Source organism: Pterocles gutturalis, unplaced genomic scaffold, assembly GCF_000699245.1.
Source record: "Pterocles gutturalis isolate BGI_N339 unplaced genomic scaffold, ASM69924v1 scaffold13529, whole genome shotgun sequence".
Classification (NCBI taxonomy): domain Eukaryota; kingdom Metazoa; phylum Chordata; class Aves; order Pterocliformes; family Pteroclidae; genus Pterocles; species Pterocles gutturalis.
In genome coordinates, this window is record NW_010130816.1 from 1 (window position 1) to 19,830 (window position 19,830).

The window sequence follows — 19,830 nt, forward strand, 5'->3', positions numbered from 1 at the left end:
TTTTTTTCCAGCAGCCAATCCCTTTTTGCAGTCAGTATATCGGTACATGACTTCAAAACTATTGCAACTACCAGACAAGCATTCAGTCACGGCACTCTTAAACACCTGGGCACAAAGTATTCGTCAGGCCTGCCTCTCTGCTGCATAACATCTCACTTTCTAAATCGTGAAGCGAGAAAGAAAGTCTCAACAGCTGGACACTTCCACATGCCACTGGAAAATGACATTTTGGGGAGGGTACTTCAGAAGAAAGAAGCCTTATGTTGTTTTGTTTCTAGTAGTCAGGTTCAGTAGAGAACCTGATGTTAGATTTAGTTTTAATGCTTTTTATCTTCTGCCTCTGTGGACTTCTGCCAGCATTTTCAAATATACAAAATGTGTATATAAGGTTCTTGAGACTGTATTAGGATGAGTTTTTATTGTCTTCTTAGAGAAGAAATTATTTGTGGACTTCCATCAGGGAGTCTGGTATAAGAGGGAGTAGGGAGAGAATGTCCTGATTTGCTTCAAAGTTTGCTCAGTGCCAGTATTCCATTCACACTGTATGTTTTGTGACCTGATACTGCCCCAGAAATAAATTAGCTGCAACTAGAATGTGCTTGCAAACTTCTCAGTGGTTGCAGGAATCTTTATGCCTGTTAGCTTTGCCCAGAGGTGGGATAAATTACAGCCTTTTAAGGCATCCCTCAAATATGTGAGATAAGTCTGGATAATTATACTTGGGGGTGGGAGGGAACCAAACAGAGCAAAAAAAGTATTTTATAGCTGATTTTAAACACTACTTTGTATAAACGGTTTTTGGTTAGCATGGACCACATGTTTCTCACTCCCGAAGAGTGACGTGATTAGAAAGAAGAGATATTAATGTGCACACTGACTTTTTCTATAAACTCAGTAAATGTGGAGGGAAAAAACCCAACAGTATAAAGCCCTAGTAACGCAAATCAGTCCAGCAGGCTTGTACCTGCATTTCTTCTTCTACTAGAGTCTCTCTGAGGCATCTGGCTTCTTTTGGAAGCTGATGCAGTTCAGTGAAAATGCTTCTATGCTACATCAGTTTGTTTAAAAACAAAAGGAAAAAAACAGCATAGCTCAGGAGCAGAACTGACAGCTAATATTTTGTGCTTTGAGCAATGACGGGCACTTAAGTCAGTCATCAGCTGCCTTATTGTTGGGCACTTCTAATTTGCCACGAGTAACTCTAATTTCATGCATAGTGTGATTGTTTTGTTTTCCCCATGCTTATGAGTTGCTCATTCTTAATTTCCTGGTGCAGAAGAATTTCAAATTTCAGATGTTCCCATTATATCCTGCTCCATCTCCCTGTACTGTGCAGCAAACCTTAAAGAGTAGCTGGGCTCTCTTACAGTAGCGTCAAGAAATTGCTATGACCTTCGTAAATCTCTGTGGTGTCATCAGTTTTAGGATGTTTTTGAATGTGGGTACTTACTAAGCACTGACTGAGGCAGCAGAATGCTCTCAATATTTTGTATGTGAACTAATGCATTATCTGTTTGTTTCTATTGTAATAAATTTATTATTATTCCTGTGTTGGATGCTAACATTTTACTGCTCTTCCCATGTTGATCCGTAGATACCAGGTCTGTTGTGTCCATTGGATGATGGTCACTTTGTTCTACGGTAAGTGAGAACTCACATGCTTTGAGGGTTAGGGGAGGAAGTCATAAATGGCTCTTCATGCCATGCAAGTCTTTACTGTCCTCATAGTGAATTGGAAGACCTGCTCAAGAGATTACTAATGGTATCCACAAAAGAAAGATGTAGCTTTTTAACTGGTACTTTTCTATGGTCAACGCTTTCCTTAGGGCAAAACAACAAGTGGCACCAATACAGTTTGTCTTGGGTTATGACTTAATTATGTATTACACAAGGAAAGAAATGGGGAAGGGTTAAAGATCAGCCATTGAGACATTTGTAGCATTTATTTCTTAAAACAATTTGGTTAAAACATACCTGGAGATAGATGTAAAACATGCATGTCCCTCAGACTTGCAATAACTTTCCTAGTGCAGTTTTTGGAGCTGTCACTGCAGTACCTTTCAGTTTTCTTTCAAACAAGATGTTAGTCTAAGAGGATGGGGTAGGCATCCTGATATACAGCAAATTCTCAGTTGGGAAATAAATAATGAAAACTGGAAGTAAGTCATGTACCCACAACGTGTCAAATTAATAGCTGTGTGTCAAGAGAGGTGACTTCCCTTTTTAGTCAAATGTTTGACTACTCTGTCATCATAGGGGGTAAGTATTGTGATGATAAGCTGGGGATATAACATGAAGGGATATAACATGAAGGTATCTAAGATGGAGATGCACATGACTTAATTTTTTTTAAAAAGTCAACCTTTTATGTAATGCAGTAGTGAGAATGTCCCATCTTCTGTGGTTTTTTTTTTTTCTATCAGTAAAAATTCCTGTAAATTCTTGGTCCCTTTGTAACTGCTCTGCTGTCTGTAAGCATGATGTGTGTAAAGTCCAACAGGTAATTCTTGCTTTAGAACAGTGTGACAGGCTTCAGTGCAGTCACTGCTGAAACAAAAATGTTTCTACATATGGCATGGTTCATTTCAGTGTTTTAAATACTAATGGCTTATTTTCCCCCCACCCCAAAAAAAACCCCTCATTCACTAGATTGCATAGGAACGCTTTTATAAAAATAAAATTTACATTATCTCCACTCCACAAGACCATATCTTTGTTTATAAAACTCAATTAACTTTAATATTAAAAAATACTTTAGCCAGATCTGATAATGATAGTTCAAACATTTTAGTCATTGAATCCCAGGCTCATCCTTAAAACATTTACTTTTACAAGTGCAAGCTGAGAAAAGGAAATTAGTGTTCATGCGGTTTCTGTCCTTCAGAGAAAAAAGTCATTATTACAGCATAAAGAAAATATCCAATCAGGATAATGCACGTGCAGCCCACTGGCCCGATGTAAAACCAGGATGCAATGAAGTAGATCATCAGCAAAGAAATGAGAGTCCTGTAGCTAGCCAGAAACCTCAGACTGATTCTTGGTCCCCAGTTCTGGCTTGTTCTCTCCTTCACCATGGGACTATACCGGATTTTCTGTACGAGGTGGGGGTTGGTAAGATGATAGCGACAAAATCTGCCCACAAAATCTTCCCTGGAGCAAAGCACATCCATCTGATCAGCAAACTGAGGTGAGAAAAGTTTAAACATTAGTATTCTACTGCAACAACTGTCACAAGGTAAGTGTAACATGGTTTTCATTTATAGGATGAGGATTATAGGAAATAGAAGAAAAAAAATTAAAATGCACCTTTAAATAGTAGAACTGCTTTAGTGCAGACATGCCTTTTATCTATCATACCTATAGGAAGAAAAGGATTTGCTTTTCCTGTTTTAGAAACATTCACTCTGAATTATATTCCCTTTGTTCGTCAACTATAAAGAAGAACTACAGGTAGAGAAGCAGGCCTGATACTATCAGGAAATATTAATCTAGACCACCATAAAGGGGACAGAGCAAGAACAAACCATGTTACGTGTGCAGGTGCAGTGAAGAACAGGAATTTGCAACAGAAAATATGAAATGAGGCAGTGCTGCACGTACCCTTTCGTTAAGCGCTGAGGATAAACGGAATAGGAGGCGGACAAGAGTGGCATTTTCATAGCTTCGGATGGGCTGAAGCTCAGTATCTCCTTGATACTGCACGTCAAATCTACGTAAGCCATTTATGATCTAGAAACAGGAAAATAAGCCTCTTAACTTGTAGCTCTGATCTGAAATGCCTTTCTTTATACAGGCACCTCTCTTAGCCCCTGATAAATTTCATTTCTCTTGATCTACAAGGACAAGCTTTTTTTTCCAAGAATAATCTAGGGTAGCTATACGGAATGTTTCTTCTCTCACCTGGTACCTGCCAAGGGGTGTAAGAACGAGGCCATCCTCACTTTCAATGCAGTCTGGAAGCTGTTTTTTTCCATTCTCATCTTGAGCTGTCCCACACTTCAGCATCATCTGGGTCAGCTGGGCTTCACTCAGCTACTCAAGAATAAAATAGTTTTAAAGTGTGTGTTTGATTTACAGCCTTCTATTTTCTTTCTTTCTCCCTTCACAAACTCCTTAGCAGTGGAAGTGTTGGACAGCCAGCACAGATACCCAGAACTGCTTAACAGCACCTCGGTTAGACATTAAAAGGAGATTAAAGTCTCCAGATTTTTTGTCTTGCTCATCAAATCCAAGAGAGGTTTTCCATTTTATACATCCCTTACTCATTGAGAGCTGTCAAGTAGCTGTCTTCTCCTAGGTCAGTTCTGTATCAGGGAGTGTGGCTGACAGAGAAGTTTATCTGTTCTTTTAAGTTTAACCAAAGAAACACGCTGCTTCTAGTTCCTTCATCCATCTGTAGCTGCAGTTATATGTTGTTATTTTTAAGGCTCTCTATGTTTAGAAGATACTGGACTGTTTTTAAAATTTAAGCCATGTCTTGCCTGTTTGTAAATAGAGAACAGGCACAAGTAAAGAGACAGGTTTGGTATAAACTATACAGTCCAAAAGAGTGGTCACTTGAAACAAAGTGGGCTTTATATTTAAAAATTAAGAGCATTTAGTTCTATCTATATTGAGAGAGCACTGTTGAAGTGGTCAGGTAAAGTCAAGCCTAAAAGATGTTTACAACAAAATTTGCTAGCAGGGTCTCTGTCTGGCTTTGTGACCCCACAAAGTACAAGAGTGATAGATGTTTGAGGATTCCTGACTCTTGTTCTCAGTGCCACGTGGGCAAAGTTGTTAGAAATATGTTACATACCTTAAAGATTTGGCACAAGTATTCCAGTGCCTTCTCTAAATATTCATCTGTTTTTTTGATGCTGTCTTGCCCAGTTTCATCAAGGTCATTGCCTGTGTAGGAACCATTCATCTCAGATGGTGTAAATCTAAACCATGAAAAGAAGGACGGGCTAGCCGTTGTCTCTGCAGAATGGTCTGATATAGATTTTGCCGTCTGCTGCGCCTGACAAATTAACTGAGCCAGTTTTAACACCTAAAACAAAAAAAAATGAACTGTGTGGGACAAAGATAAAGGACCACTAATCATCAATACATGGATAAACTGTGCCTTGATACCAGGCAGTGAGAGCAAACCCTGCAAACTCTCTCTTAGCTCATATGGACTTGTGCTAAGACTAACAGTTGCATTTCCAATAGGGCAAAGGTAGTTCTTTGCTGTTGAAGCATTTAAGAAATTTGAGTGCTGCTTCTTTTTTTTCCTCCTACTATTTTTATCTGACTTGCTAAGGTGTACTAATCAATACAATGAATCAGAAGTTCACAGTAAGCATGTTTGAGAGGAAATATTGCAATATACTACTCCAAGGCAGCAAGCTGTTACATTAACTTCTTATTTAGCAAAGAGCAAACAGATTTTTACAGCTGTGCTGGATTGAGACCCCTCGTGTTCCCGAAGTCAACTATACAATAGTGCAGGGTATGAAGTTTTCCACTCTTCTCAAAATATGGATGCTCAGCACTGAGAAAACACACATCAAAGTAGAAAGACATGTGACAAACTTGTTGCTTACCAGATTTCTGACTTCGGTGCCAAACATCTGTTTATACTGGAAGTCCTGTCCTTCCAGGCTGTAAACGTGACTCTTCACCTTAAATGAGGCATCCGTGATAGCTGGAGGCCACGATGAGAAGCAGCTCCCACCAAGCGTGGGGGACATAAAAAGTCTGTGTTGACGATGGGGAATAACAAGTTCTGGCTCCAGGAATAACTGTTCTCCTAGAGTGTGAGAAAAGCAGTGGAGATGTTTACATAACACTCCTGGTTTGCTTGGGGAAGCTCTAGCTACAAAGCATCTTAAGTCTGATGGGCAACTTGCTTTTAGATAGGCAGGTAGTTCTAGGGGGGAAGAGGCCTTAATTACTTTTTAAATTTTAATCCTCTCCATCCACAGCAGAAAATACCAGAACGCATTTAAATGCAGCCCATACAGGCAGCATTTTAAGCCTGTAACTTTTTTTTCAACAAAGGTAGTGGAGAATCATGACACTTAAGACATTGATACTTGTCAAATCTTGCCTCTCCCAAATTTACTGTATCCTAATTATTCTGAAGTGCATACATGACTAGCTGACTACCTATTTTGCTAAGTATAGATACCTTTAGAGATAGAAGAAGTTTTAATCCTGAGGCACATAATCAAGTAAGACAAGTGTAAAAACTGATTTTATTGTAAACACCCAACACTGTGTTCTTGATTCTTTACAAAAAATTGTAGAATGAAATCTAATTGATGGTGGTTAGAAAAGAACTATAGACATATTAAACCAATACGACAAACATTAGTGAAGAGACACGCTTCTGAATGGCAAAACAGCATGCAACATGGGAGAGTAAGTCTACTAACCTCAGTGCTTCTGAGGTAAGATGTAACCATTGTGAAGAAATACTGAGACAGGACAGCATAATATTTCAAAATATACATTTACCTTTCAGGATCATTTCAGCTAGATTGGGCTGAGCAAAGACTTTGGCTACTCGGAACACCATGAGAGCATTTTTTGGACTGACCAAGTCTGTTCGAAGAGCTCTGTTCAGAAATCCTATAAACAGCTTAGTATACATGAGCAGGTTTTCTTGAATGAAGGGAGCCCTGTGAAAGTACAGGATTTGTGAGTACAGCTATTTAAATAACTTATTTTGTCTTCTGCCAAATGACCCATTAAGGGAATATTTTACACTGTCTCTGAAAAGATGAGATGAAAGAATATTCCTTTCTAAACAAAAGCTTGTGTTGTAACAAATCATCTCTGATCTTGTACAGGTTGGTGGATGCTTCCTGAAATTCTGCTGTTTTACTCAGGATATGCATAAACTTGAGGTTTGGTTCAGGTTACTCACAGTGGCTTTCCTCCTTACCATTTCTCAGACACAATGCGAGGCAAGGTCTCTGTACTTTGTTGTGGCTTTTCTGGAGCATACCTCCAAGGCTGTAAGTAACTTAACCACATCTCAAGAACCTAAGCAAAATCAGACAAAAAACCACGTGAGTATCGATGTTTTTTGGAAAGGAAGACAGAAAGGGTGTTTTGTTTATTTCTTTTGTACCTAGTGAATATTATCTTAACAACACCTAAAAGTTTTTAGGAATAAAGGTCTCTCTAGTAATCTGAATATCTTTGAAAAAACTGAAAAGACTAAGTGCATGTTCGTTACGACCAATCTGGATTTTCTGTAATACCCAAATGAGATGGCACTCAAACAGCTACTGCAAAGAAAACAAAACTTGGTGGCTACATTTAAAGGTGCATTTAACAGCTCTGACAGCGTTCACTGAATCCCTGTTGAAGTAAGTAAACAAGATGCTACATTAATACTGTTTCAGCTCTCGTCTTCTGCACAGACATGCCCACCATCCTGAGGAAACACAGTGGAGTCTTCATAGCACTCAAGCCAAGAACAGGTTTGCCATGGCCTCTGTAAACATGTCTTCTGACATTCTGCCTTACATGTGTACCTCAAACACGGCGATACAGCTAACTATAGGGCTAGTGAGCAAGATCTAGCCCTGTTCCATTCTGCATTTTTAAACTCCTACACTAATAACCAAGAGTCATGGTCTGATGTATTTCTTTTCCTGCTTGCAGGAGGTAATATTTGCAGTATCTTGCTATCGTAAATTAATATCGTATTACTTTTGTTTATGACCTATCATATTAGATAAGATATTAAGAAATTAGGACCTATAAGAATGTATCTGTTTTAAGAATGTCAGCTACTTCTTTTCAATCAACAGACATTTTCAGTGTCAGGAAAATCAGCCAACAACCTGTAGTAATTCTCACCAATTCAACTTCCTTCTTATGTCTAACTGGCACTCTGACATTAAATGTACAGGTTATATACAGAATTTCACTGCTGTAGAGAAAAAAAAAAGATTTAAAGACCAAGAAACAACTGCTAAACAGCAATAACCAACTACTAGTTTTGTTGAGTACAGATTTAGAAGAGAAGCAGGTACGTACCGCTCTGAAAGAGGCATCCAGAGGCCAGTGGCCAAAACAGTGTTGCAGAAAGATATAAAGTTTCTCCTGGACAAACCGAGGAATTACAACCCTGCAAACAGATTCAAAGACAGTCACATGTATAAACCAGCAGCAAATTTTAAAAAACAAAAAACCCCCAACCCAATGCTTCTACAAATGCAAATACAGAAAGGACTGACCCAAACTTGTTCTTTCTTAACTGAAGCTATTTCTGGCCATTGAATTTCAACTCAAATACATAAATATAAAATTCTGCACTAACCTTGGCCAGAATCCTCTGGTGGTGTTTTCTTTTCTCTGACTTGTGCCAAGATACCACTAACCTTGGCCAGAATCCTCTGGTAGCGTTTTCTTTTCTCTGACTTGTGCCAAGATACAGACTAGTATTAACAGCAAGACATCCCCCCCCTCCTGAAGCTGCCCCCCTATCTAGTGGGTGTGAGAAACATAATCCATTAGCTCTCATGTATTTTTAATAATGTACTTCTGTATTTAGCCACCAAAACAACCTAATTCAATGTCTCAATGAAAGCAGACTTTTCAGGGAGAAGCTCTATATGTTCCAGAGACAGGCTGCTCGTGTACCTACCTTTTAAACTCCTCTAATGGGCTGGCAGTGTGGGAGTGGGCTGAAGGGGACAGAGGCTCTGGTTTCAGGCTGTTGCTGAAAGCATGCAGGTGTTTCACAAGCAATCTTACCACTAGCACGTGCTCTTCAGTGGGCTCAAATGACTCCTAGATTCAAAGCAAAAGACAGGAAGATAATGAATATTATATGCTAAATGTCCAGGAGATAATTAATAAAAATTATATTCTCAGATAAGAAATCAAAATACAACAAATGCTCTCTTCCTTCTAGATTCTTCACTATGGTTTGGTGCCACCTGATTTTAGACAAACTTGCTCCCCAGGACCAGGTGCATTGATCTTCTACCATCAGTTCACTAAGAAACAGTAGTGTATCTTTGATAATGTGATTGTAAGCAAAAGCATCTACAGCACTCTAGTGCACCAAGTTTCAGGCTAGTATTAAAGAACAGAATAACTCGTAGATTTCAGCTTGACCCTTTCTGAAGGATATTCAGCCTTTCATTATAAGTTAATTGCTGTGGACAGTGCAACAGATCCTTTGTTTATGCTCTTGGCTGGCTTTACTGAGTTCTCCTTCCTATGCTGGTACTCATCCGCCTTACAAGAAAGAATAATCCTAGAAAGAGTTATGGTAAGAATAAAATCTGCTTCAAGTCCCATGCGATCCTGTTGCTTCTAGCGTCTGCTGCTGAAGACTACAGGGACAAAGCACCATCTCCTTTGCTACTGTAATCTGCTTTAAGAGCAGGGAACTGCTCTCAATCCACTACTGAAGGCAGACTTTAAGATATCATTTGTATTTTTTCACAGCTCTCATGTTTCTCAGAAGTTGACAAGAATAGGCATGAAACAAAAGTTACAGCTGCAAGTATAACGGAAGATGCTGGAAGAGCATACTAAACAATAGCTGCAAGGTGCTTCCAGGATGCCAAATGCAGCCATGCTGAGGTAAAACGCTGAAGATGACTCAGGGACTGGCAGGCATGTTTATGCAGAAAGCTTCCACTTCTTAAATCCATTCGACAGTATTTCTAGTGCTGGGGGTAGGGAGCGGGGGGCTGGCTCTCTGTGTCTTTATGTGTCTTTCTTCTGCAATGCCTGAGGCAAAGCAGATGTGTTTTTACAATCTCTTAAGATTTTTAATACACTGTAAAGTTCATTCCAGGAAAAGATTGAAGGCTTGAGGATAGATATAGTCATGTAGTACAGCCAGATCTGAGACTCTTCTAAGAGAGAAGATAACTGCTACCAGTTCCAATGAAGGCTGGTCTTGTGTTCTTGACAGGTCATGGTAAGTCAGCATGTTTTCTACAGTCCTGAGCAGAGTTTACATAAGAGGGTAGAACTCTGAAAAGTTACTTGTTCCTAGGAGTTCAAGTCCCGATCTCCAAAAGCAATTAGAGAGGTTGAGTAGTCTGCTATAGGCCTTGAAAGGGTGTAGTTTAAAAAAAAAAATTTAGGCTCCCCTTGACGGTACCTTTTGAACTTGAAAAAAAACACCCAGTACCACTATTTCAATACATCGTTTCAGGTGATGCTAGTAGTTTTTCCACTTAGCAAGTCTTACAATTTCCTCTTAGCCTGGATCAGTACCGTTATGAACATTACTGGCTTAAAAAGTATTTTCAGAAGTATATATAAAACAAGTTTTTTTTTCTTGTCAAACCTTAACTTACAGGAGGATGTACACCATCCTTTTCTTAACACACTAATTAGATAAACATAATAGTAAAAAAGATTTAAAGACAAGCAGTAGTTCCTGTTTTCCCTTCTAAGCAGTACCTTGAGATATCACAGCACTTTATAAAAAAAGTAAAGGATTAAACAGCAGTAAAATTCCATGTAGTGCTAAAGAGCTTTATAGTGTAACAACAGCTTTATAGTACGTATGCTCAGCCCTCCCCTTTCCTAAAATGAAGACCCAATGAATAAAGGGCTGAAGTACAGAAAGAGGAATCAGCAATCTGTTCCAACAGGAATGTTTTTGCATGCACATTTCCTGAACAATCTGCAAATGTACCACTTGTGCTTTTGCAAAACTAGATAGGTTCACATTACCACTACAAATTTAGTACTATCCAGTGACTTTTCACTGGCTAAGGAACTCCAGATGTTACCTACCTTAATTCTGGGGGACAGCCATGCAAATTCTGATCTTCTCCTCCATGGAAGGTTTGCTTTAATTGACTAGCATGTGAGGGGCAAAAATCTGCCATCGATGAAGGGAGTTATGGTGTCAAAAAATGACAGCAGAGCTGATAAGGCTCTTTCTACAATACATTACAAGAGTGCATCTCTAGAAATGGAGTTCCCAATTAGTCCTCATAACATGCTAGATTTTAACTATTTTCTCCATGACCTTTGCTAATACCTCTCAGTATCTGTTTTCACTGAAAATTTAGTAAATCTCAATGCAGACAAAGCTGCTGGACAGCTAGCACCAATACACTTTGCAGATTATATGATGGAACACGATTTGTAAAAAGGAAACAAATGAAAAGATGATAATACTTGGTATGCGTGGAGGGCCTGGTAGCTGGATTGGGCAGGACTACCGTGGTCTTTACTGGAGATACTGAGTCGGTAGTGGAGAACCTCCAGCTGAGACAACAGAAACAAAAAGGAAAAGGGGAAGGGGGGGGAAGGAGAGAAGAGAGCAAGAGAAAAAAAAAGTGAGAATGAGCCCAAGAAGAAGGGTGGGGGGAAAAAATGAACATCACAAATACAGTCAGGGACAACATATCACAATAACAACTGCCGCCACAGTATCCTCTTCTTTCTGGCGTTCAGTTGATTGATTCCATAGTATTTCACACCCTTTATCAACTTGGAAATACAAGTGGGAGCAGGTGTCAAAAAAGCATAGCTGTAAGTGGCTGTTCTCTTTGCTACCTTCAGAGCAAGTACGGGTAGGAGATATGGAGCTTTTGGCAAATAAACTCCTGATTTCAGAAGTTAACTGAACTGCAGCAACAAGGATTTACACAACATTATGGCGGTTTAATAAATAATGAAGTAAAAGCATTCAATATTCTGCAAGCTTTTTTAATACAATTTTGAAAGAAAATTGTCCTTTCTTCCTGTGCTGCTGGAGAAGCAGGAAGAAATTCAAATTGATGCTTTCTTCTTCCCAAGGAACAGGAAGAAAAAAAGTTTGGCTTTTTATACACTGTGAGCCTGTCTAGTATGTTTCCAGTTTGGAGAAATCCTCTGTCTTCCCCTTCTAGTTAAAGGCCATTTGGGAAACTGCAGGTCTTGTAAATTTCCTCAAGAGAGGAAATTTTACTATTAGGGAAATGTCGTGTGTATAAATTATACCCTGATGCAAAAGGCATCTTGCCTTAACACTGAAATCTCTGCAAACCTCAGCTAGATCCCTTCTTCCACGACTAAGGTAAAGAGTATTTTTTGGCAACGCGATGGTGAAGAGGATACTGTAGCAACAGTGACACACATGTATGAAATTAATGAAAAAACATGAAACAAAAAATGTACACTACAGAGATCCCAATGACTCTTGTCAGGCATCTAAACTAACTCTCCAGCTCACACCTCTGTCGTCTTTGAACAGCCCCTACCCAACCTCCTCTAGTGCCAGTTTGGTATCTTTCGGTTTTACACTGAGTGGCAGGAATGTTACTGCAAGCTCCTCAGTAGCTCAAATGCATCGTCTGCTTCATGATAACTCTCCTGGCACAGGAATCAGCAAGAGCCTTTAGTCTAATGGGTGTTCGACAGGCAGTGCTGGGGTCTGTGGCACCTGGCATTGGAAGGTCAGGAAGCATTACATAAAGTTTTATCAAACCACTTCTTTTTTTAAGGGTTCATTGTGATTACAGCAGAAGGGAATAGGAAAAGAGATGCTGCACGCTTGGGCTCTGGATCACCCAAGAAAGAAAAAAGCAAATAGACAATGTAAAAGAATGGGGAAATAGTTGAACTAATGCAGAAAACAGTGAAGATCAGCACAGCAAATAGCATCAACCTCAGGTTCACACCAGACCCAGAAAAAATTCAAAGCAGTAAAGCAGAAAAGTAGTACATCTTCTAGTAGTACTAGAAAAATAGTAGTACTATTTATTATCATTCCGTCACCTTCTACTTGTAGAGAAGTCTGTGATGACATTAACAAGGTTTAAGGAAAATCCATCATTCCTTGAAGCACTTCTCAGGAAAGTTACATATCGGGGATCTGGCTTGGACCATCAAAGCAAAGAAATCTGGCTGCTAGACAGAGAAAGAGCAAGTTCTGTGGAACCTCATCCCACCTTCCAATAAAGGTATGTAGCCATTTCAAGTCACTGGTGGTCAAACAGGTCTAGATGCAGGGATGAATGGTCACTAATTACCCCTCCTTCTAAATGCGCAGAAGGCTAAATGGAATCAAGTGAACATGCATAATTATTAATCATTTTAAGAATAATGTTTGGGGTGATCTTGGGTTTCCAGTCAAGCCCTTTAACCCTTATGTTAAAACAAAACTTGCATTTCTGCATATTTTACTTCCTCATTTGAGGAACTATGAAGCAGACTATTCTCCTTCAGCCCACCCTGAGACCAGTCTACAAAGTTTAGTTTGAGCATCACAGGCTTATGCACAGTCCTGTCCCCAACTGATCTGGAACCTTTCCTCAGTCCTGCAGTTGGGATCCTTTGTCCACTTATGGATGTCATGGGGAATTCCAGTCCCCTATTCAAGTCTTCTAACCCCCAAAGGGTGAAGACTTCCTTTTCAACATGCCCATGATTACTTCCCATCAAAGATTAAACTAAAATACCATCAGGGAGTTATGGCCTCAAGTTGTGGCTCAGCACACCTTGTGGAGGATCCCGAAGTGATGATTTCAGAGAACTTTAAGCTCTACGTAGGCCCTATTCCACCATAACACTGATAGCCATTGTCTAGAACTGCTGCTCCCTAGCCTTAGAAGACAGCATCTGAAACACAGAGGGTGAACAGAGGAGAGAAGTTTAAAGCAACTGTTATTTCTGGCCGAAGCACAGCGCTTGATGCACAGAGACTGGACAGACAGACAGACCAAAGGTACTTCAAGCAAAGCCTTTCCATCACAGGTGCACAGCCATGCTGCTGGGAGTCCCAAGTGGAGACTTTGCAATGTTAGTGAGTTTGCATTTTGACCTCAACTTTAAGAATAAAAGACAAAACCCATCACACTTCAGCTCTCCAGTGTTTTTCCCTAGCAAAATAGAAATGTGTTTGTTATTTTATAGCCTGTAGAGTGAAGGATCAGAATTTCTCAGTCAATCAACTCTCATGTTGCTCTTTCACACAGGAATAAGTCCTGAGTAGTTTTCATATCTCTCCCCTTCTATGAAAGTCCCACTGTAACCCAGAGGGAATTCAGAGGATGAACATTTTCTCCCTCAAATTTCCTCTATATTTATAATGCTTTTGATCTTATCCTCCCCAGCACTCACTTCGTTTTCACATGCAGTAGTTCGTTACTGAACAGGCCACCACAAACTGCTTAAAACAGTGTATTGTCCAAGCAAGAGCTTGTAAGATATTCTGAACTCTGTAGCTACAGAACTGCTTCTGACACCATTATGGTGAAAAGCATATTTTGGAATATGAAACAACAAAAATGGCTTATTCACTTAACAATGAAGGACAGCTTAGTAAGATTTCCTTTATTCATTTGGATCTCTGCTCAAAAATGGTTACGGATCTTAGAAATGACTAATTGGTATTTCAGTAACAGTTGCTGTCGCTGCTGGAAATCAATTTTAGCTATTTTTAGCAGTCACATTGCCCCAGTGGGATTTAACACTATGGTTTTATAGCAGCATCTTCCCCATCATTAGCAGTTTGATTGTTAGTGTTCAGATTGTTGTGACCATTCCACAAACTTGTCTTTTACAAAAAACAGAACAAAACCAACACAACTTCTGCAATGAAAGCAAATCTGGATGACACACTTATTCACAACGTTCTTCATAACTGGATTAGCAATTTTGACACTGATGTAGATATCATGATAAGTTATTTCTTTCCTTTGGACCAATATACCATAAAAAATTATCCACAGAATAGATTTACCCCAAGATAAGAGGTCAACCATGAGATGTTGCTCATGAATGAAGTACAAACTATTACCTTGACATGAGGGGACTGCATCTTCTGATACATTTCCAGTGAGTAATGATGAAGCCACATTTCAACAAAGATCTGCAAAACAAATATTTTCTCAGCTAAATCCAAGACTTGTCAGTCACAAGCTAGGTGTAAGAGAAAACCATAGTCTATATTTTGAAAACTAAGCAGTACTTGTAAATAGACGGGCACCTATTCAGAGATGATTCAGGTTATCATCACGTCAATGCAAATGACAGAACTGGCATACTGTTACCACCTGCTACGCGTCAGTAATTCAGTTCAGCAACATGGCAGGAACTTGTTTCAGAACAACTGTTACATCCAGATTCTCCTTTCCTTTCCCTTGATGGTGAACAGAACCAACTTCTCTGTGTTTAACCTTTGCTTTAGAGCATAGAATTAATGTAAGATTAGGGGGGAAAAAAAAAATCAGGTTTAGAAGCTTTTCTGGAAAAAAATACTCAAGTGCTTGAGATCAGTTTTTAATATGCATTCTAAAAAAAAAGACATTAAGTGCCTCTCTAAATTACAACTTAACAGCTTCACAGTGGTTCTTTGTTGCCCTAACAGAAAACAACAGCTGCACTGCCCAATTCCAAAATCACACTAAAGCAAAATGCCCTAACTGGTTTAAGAAGAGATTCCTCTGTTAGCAGCAAGAAATGTTGTGGAGTGTCGTCTTCCTTACATCCAGCTTACCTGAAGCATTGTTTCTGATCTCCAGATCTCCTGGGAAGCCGGGTCAGCATTCACAGAAGGCTGATGGGCAATGTGCCGTTTCAGCAGGCTGGTGTGATGCATGCCATAGGAGGTGAAAGGCACTGCTGGGGACCTTCAAAGAGAAATGGATGGAAATACTGAAGTCAGTAAGCCTCAGTACAGAGAAATATATAATTGCTCTCAATCACCAGTTAATAAACTGGAAAACAGTCTTTAAGAAGTAGAACTGTATAGGTGATTACGCATTTCAAACTTCTGCAACGAGTTGTAATTACTAGTCACCTTAACTATAAACAAACACTACGTCACTATTCATACTACACTGAACCAGCTTTACACAGACCAGACGTTATTTTCAGTAATACATGGGTTTTTACTTTCTCCTATTCCGTTTGTTTTCTTTCACTCTGCCTTCTGTATTCCTAAGTCACCTGATCTGTATTCTCCTAGGTCTATGCTAAGGCTCAACAGACCATAGAAACTGGTATTTAAAATGTATTCAAAATGCAGTTATATAAAATATAATGGCTATTTTTACATTTGTATAAAACTCCTAATATTGATAACATTTTATAAATTTGAGTAACAAAACCCATTTTGAAAATGTGGACTTTCACACACTTAGACATTACAAAGAACAAGAGACTGGGTGCTCGTATTGGAGAATTTTCACTTCAACTTTGTGATTTTCTTTTTATGCCATTATCACAGACATCTAGAACTTCCCCTAAGTGGTCAGAAGTCTTTCACACTCTTCCTTTCAGCTGTAGCTAAGTAGCTTGATTAACATGCAAAAAGTCACCTGAAATGCAGTCACTCATTATATTATTTGATTACTAATATGTGTCTTGTTTTTTTTTTATCAGGAAGTTATGAACCAAGAAACCTATGAGCACTATCAGTCTGCAACAAAGCCACAGACACGGTCCTGATACAGCAGCTCCAAAGAATTGCAAAAGAGGGAACGAGAGCATTAAACAAATACGGATGGCAATCCCAGAGCTGAAACAAAATGACCAAGTGCCAAGTAGTCTTGCGTTATAGCTACATTAGTGAAAGATCCAAGTTTCCTTGTAACAGCGGGTATCACCAGTGCCATCTTTACCACATACCACATGTATCTGAAGATAGTAAAGACCACTGTCAAGTACAGTCAGGTCTGTCCTACTCCAGTTACAGAGCACAAAACACAACAGGAGTTGCTGAACTGATGAATTTTTGTTTCTTGCACATGCCTTTCCTGCTCCAATAACAGCTGCCTTTCAGACTTTCAAATGAAACCTTTATGGCAAAATTAAGTGAACATAAATCCATTTAATTTTGGTAATTATATAATAAGTACATACAGATCATAAAGACCGGAGGCAACTTGTTAGAGATTTTGTTCCAACAAGCTGTATTTTGTAGGCACTGTTCCCACAATTTGCCTCTGGCCCTGTAGTCATTACCTGGGAGTTGGGGAAGGGATGGCTCCCCCAGGATTTGAAGAAGGTGGAGGAAGAACACTTCCTTCTGTGGGTAGGAAACACTTCAGATATGTGTCCACCAGAATGAAGTAAGCACTGTTGGAAGGGCTGACATGATGGGTGACAGGCGAGTTCTGAAACAGACGCACAGGATACACCTGAAGTTACACACTGTTTCTCTAAGCCACTGCTGGGGGGTGTCTGCTCCACAGCCAGACCCAGTTAGTATAAATAAGGAGAAGCCCAGTGGTGATAAAGGGTGAACTGACAACAAAGATACTTTGGAGCAAAGGTAACTAACTGTAAGGAACTGTAGCTGTAGTAGTGTGATATAGCACAGGTAACGGCAGGAAGAGGCACCAAATAACCAGACCCCACAGTACAAAGCTGTGGGTAGGACTGCAAGAATGGTGTTACTGGACAGAGGGGTAGTAAACCCATTTGTAATCCACGGCCTGCTCCGTGTTGGCATGTTGTGGGACAGACTGCTTACTGGTATATCTAAGGTGGGTATTTTGTTTATTATCCAGTCTTATGTCACCAACTGACCCAAAGCAATAACAAATTCTAAAAGTACAGATAAAACTGCTGCCCATTTAGCTGGACAGCATCTTAACAGGCTCTTAAAGCATCATGAAGAAAAGCTAATAGTATTTTAAGGGAAAAATGGTGAAAGGTACTTACCTTCTGTGTAATCAAACTAATTGCAAAGTAAAACATGTAATATTCAAACGGATCTGGAAAAACAGAGTCAAGGATCAGATAATAAAAACCAGGTACAGCTGTTAGATATCTGGGGAGGCTGACTAGACATTAAATTTTTATTTTGTCAATGCTAAATTAACTTGATAGAGCTTATCAGCAAATTCAGCTTTGCCTTCTTGCTTTTCAGCTGACTCCATCATCGGTAACTGAAGTTTTCTCTATGTGCTAAGGTGTGTTTGCATTACTCTCCTCAGCACATCTGACTATCTCAAACTGAAATGAGTGCAGCTGCAGCTAGACTGCTTCCAACAAGCACACGAGCTGCAAAGTTAACATGCCTTTTTTCTATTGCATTACATAAACTATGAGTAGTTACGAAAACAAAAATTGTGAAATCCAGGCTCTCTTGAAATCACTGGGAATTTTGTTGTTGACTCGAATAAGGCCAGAAATTCCCCCACAAGGGTTTATAAGAAGAGGACAAATTTATCTGTCATTGGAATCTAAACATTTCTAATCAGCCCAAACTCTTTTAGTACAAATATGATTTACCATAGACCCATAATAAATATACAACAGAGATGGTCGTAGTCTCTCAGTTTTAGATATTTAAGAATTAAATATCCAACTGTTGAAAGGATACTAAGAGCCAAATTCAAACCTAAACCACCAGCTGAAGGAAACTGGACTTTGTTGTGGTATAAAGAGCATTCCGGGAGGACTTGCTCTTGTATTGAAGCCTTCACAGGGCCCTGAAAGACAGAGTAATGAAATATTAACTTGGCTACTCAGCATACTTGCAGAGTATGTATTCACATAGTGAAGTTCTGCTGCATTCCGGTATGGCATCTACATTCAGCTCAGTGGGGTTTTACTGCATTGCAGTAGTTCCATACTCTTTAGATAACTGCCAACTTTCTCACTGAAAATTAGTGACATTACAAGAAAAAAGATGAGCCTTCACCAAGACTTTTGCAGTTGCAGTGGGAGCAGCAGCAGACTGGTGCTTGCCTGACAGCTGATGGTTTTGTTAGGGTAACCGAGCTGTGGACCTACAATTACTATATACTTAAACAATGCTTTGTTTTGTTAAAGACTGTAGAACTATCTGAATGGAGTTCTAGATAGCAGGTAGCTGGTAGCCACACATGGCCACAAAGTGCAGCTAGGGAAGGTGCTGCTCTGGGACAAGCTTGGAAAACTATTTTCCATCTTGCAACTATGGGCAACCAGATAAAGCACAGATTTTTCTGGGGACAGGATGAGAATCACAATGCAGCTTTCTTGGCGGGACACCACAGATATCTACCTGTTGACAACCACCATCTCCTACAAAATTCATGGCTGGGAACTATCCTCCTCTAGCAACTGTTTAAAGAAAGAGGTATGCTCTAAACCTGAGCACTGAGATTGGCCTATACCAATATAGCCGTATGTATAAAGTGTGTGCAAAGTTTCAATAGCTGCAACAACAACTACATTCTCTTCTTATAAATTTTTCAGTTACTCACTGGAAGATATGAGACTGGGAAATCATATCTGTACTCTTCTGCTTGGAGTTTGTAAACCAGCTTCATCATTGGGCCACTGCAAACAAACATCAGAAAGAAAATCCACGGTAAGTACCCTCTCCTGTTTCACTCTTGTGAACTTAGGTTTGCACAACAGAACAAGGTCAAACTCTGGTTATTTGCTCACCATGCATTTTTTAATCTGTGCTGAAATGAATTATTTTACCTGGGATCCAGGAAATCCAAAGCCGCCGAATATTCGGTAGGACTTGTTCTTCCTTGCAAACAGCGAAGATTCCAGCCTACAGTGATGCCATCCAGGCTCCCAAAAATGCTCTCCACCAGCCACGGGAAGATTCCATGTAGTTCCTTTAAGGAAAACAGATACAAATAGTCAGTATGTACAGTTCCTCTCTTGGTCAATCTCTATTACACGTACTAGAATGCACAAAGACACTGTCTGCAGCCATCTGTGATGGTTGCCAAATTATCACTGGGCAGAGCTTCCATTTAAAAGAATGTATTATAATATGGCAATTTCAGGGAATCTATCCTGATTTCCAATCCTACTAAGGTTCTAACAACACTCATCAGCTTTGTATACAATTATTTGTCACATTTTTTAAAAGTGGTTTTCCTTGTAAATTAAGGCTGAAAGGCATTAAGGAAGTGCAGT

General features: G+C 39.5%; 1 protein-coding gene across 1 annotated transcript in view; it reads right to left on the reverse strand.

Moving 5' to 3' along the window:
• Window positions 1-2,681: 2,681 nt before the first annotated feature.
• SMPD4 (sphingomyelin phosphodiesterase 4, neutral membrane (neutral sphingomyelinase-3)) overlaps window positions 2,682-19,830 on the reverse strand; it is a gene marked incomplete at its 5' end in the record, with an annotated part of 17,426 nt that continues 277 nt past the window's right edge. Inside the window, 17 exons of the mRNA XM_010080363.1 lie at window positions 2,682-3,182; window positions 3,601-3,729; window positions 3,901-4,032; window positions 4,799-5,032; window positions 5,571-5,776; window positions 6,487-6,650; window positions 6,917-7,017; window positions 8,023-8,113; window positions 8,633-8,778; window positions 11,146-11,235; window positions 14,753-14,824; window positions 15,452-15,584; window positions 16,921-17,072; window positions 17,623-17,675; window positions 18,287-18,395; window positions 19,155-19,230; window positions 19,381-19,523. Coding sequence (XP_010078665.1) covers window positions 2,856-3,182; window positions 3,601-3,729; window positions 3,901-4,032; window positions 4,799-5,032; window positions 5,571-5,776; window positions 6,487-6,650; window positions 6,917-7,017; window positions 8,023-8,113; window positions 8,633-8,778; window positions 11,146-11,235; window positions 14,753-14,824; window positions 15,452-15,584; window positions 16,921-17,072; window positions 17,623-17,675; window positions 18,287-18,395; window positions 19,155-19,230; window positions 19,381-19,523 — 2,358 coding nt within the window. The remainder of the gene's footprint in view (window positions 3,183-3,600; window positions 3,730-3,900; window positions 4,033-4,798; window positions 5,033-5,570; window positions 5,777-6,486; window positions 6,651-6,916; window positions 7,018-8,022; window positions 8,114-8,632; window positions 8,779-11,145; window positions 11,236-14,752; window positions 14,825-15,451; window positions 15,585-16,920; window positions 17,073-17,622; window positions 17,676-18,286; window positions 18,396-19,154; window positions 19,231-19,380; window positions 19,524-19,830) is intronic.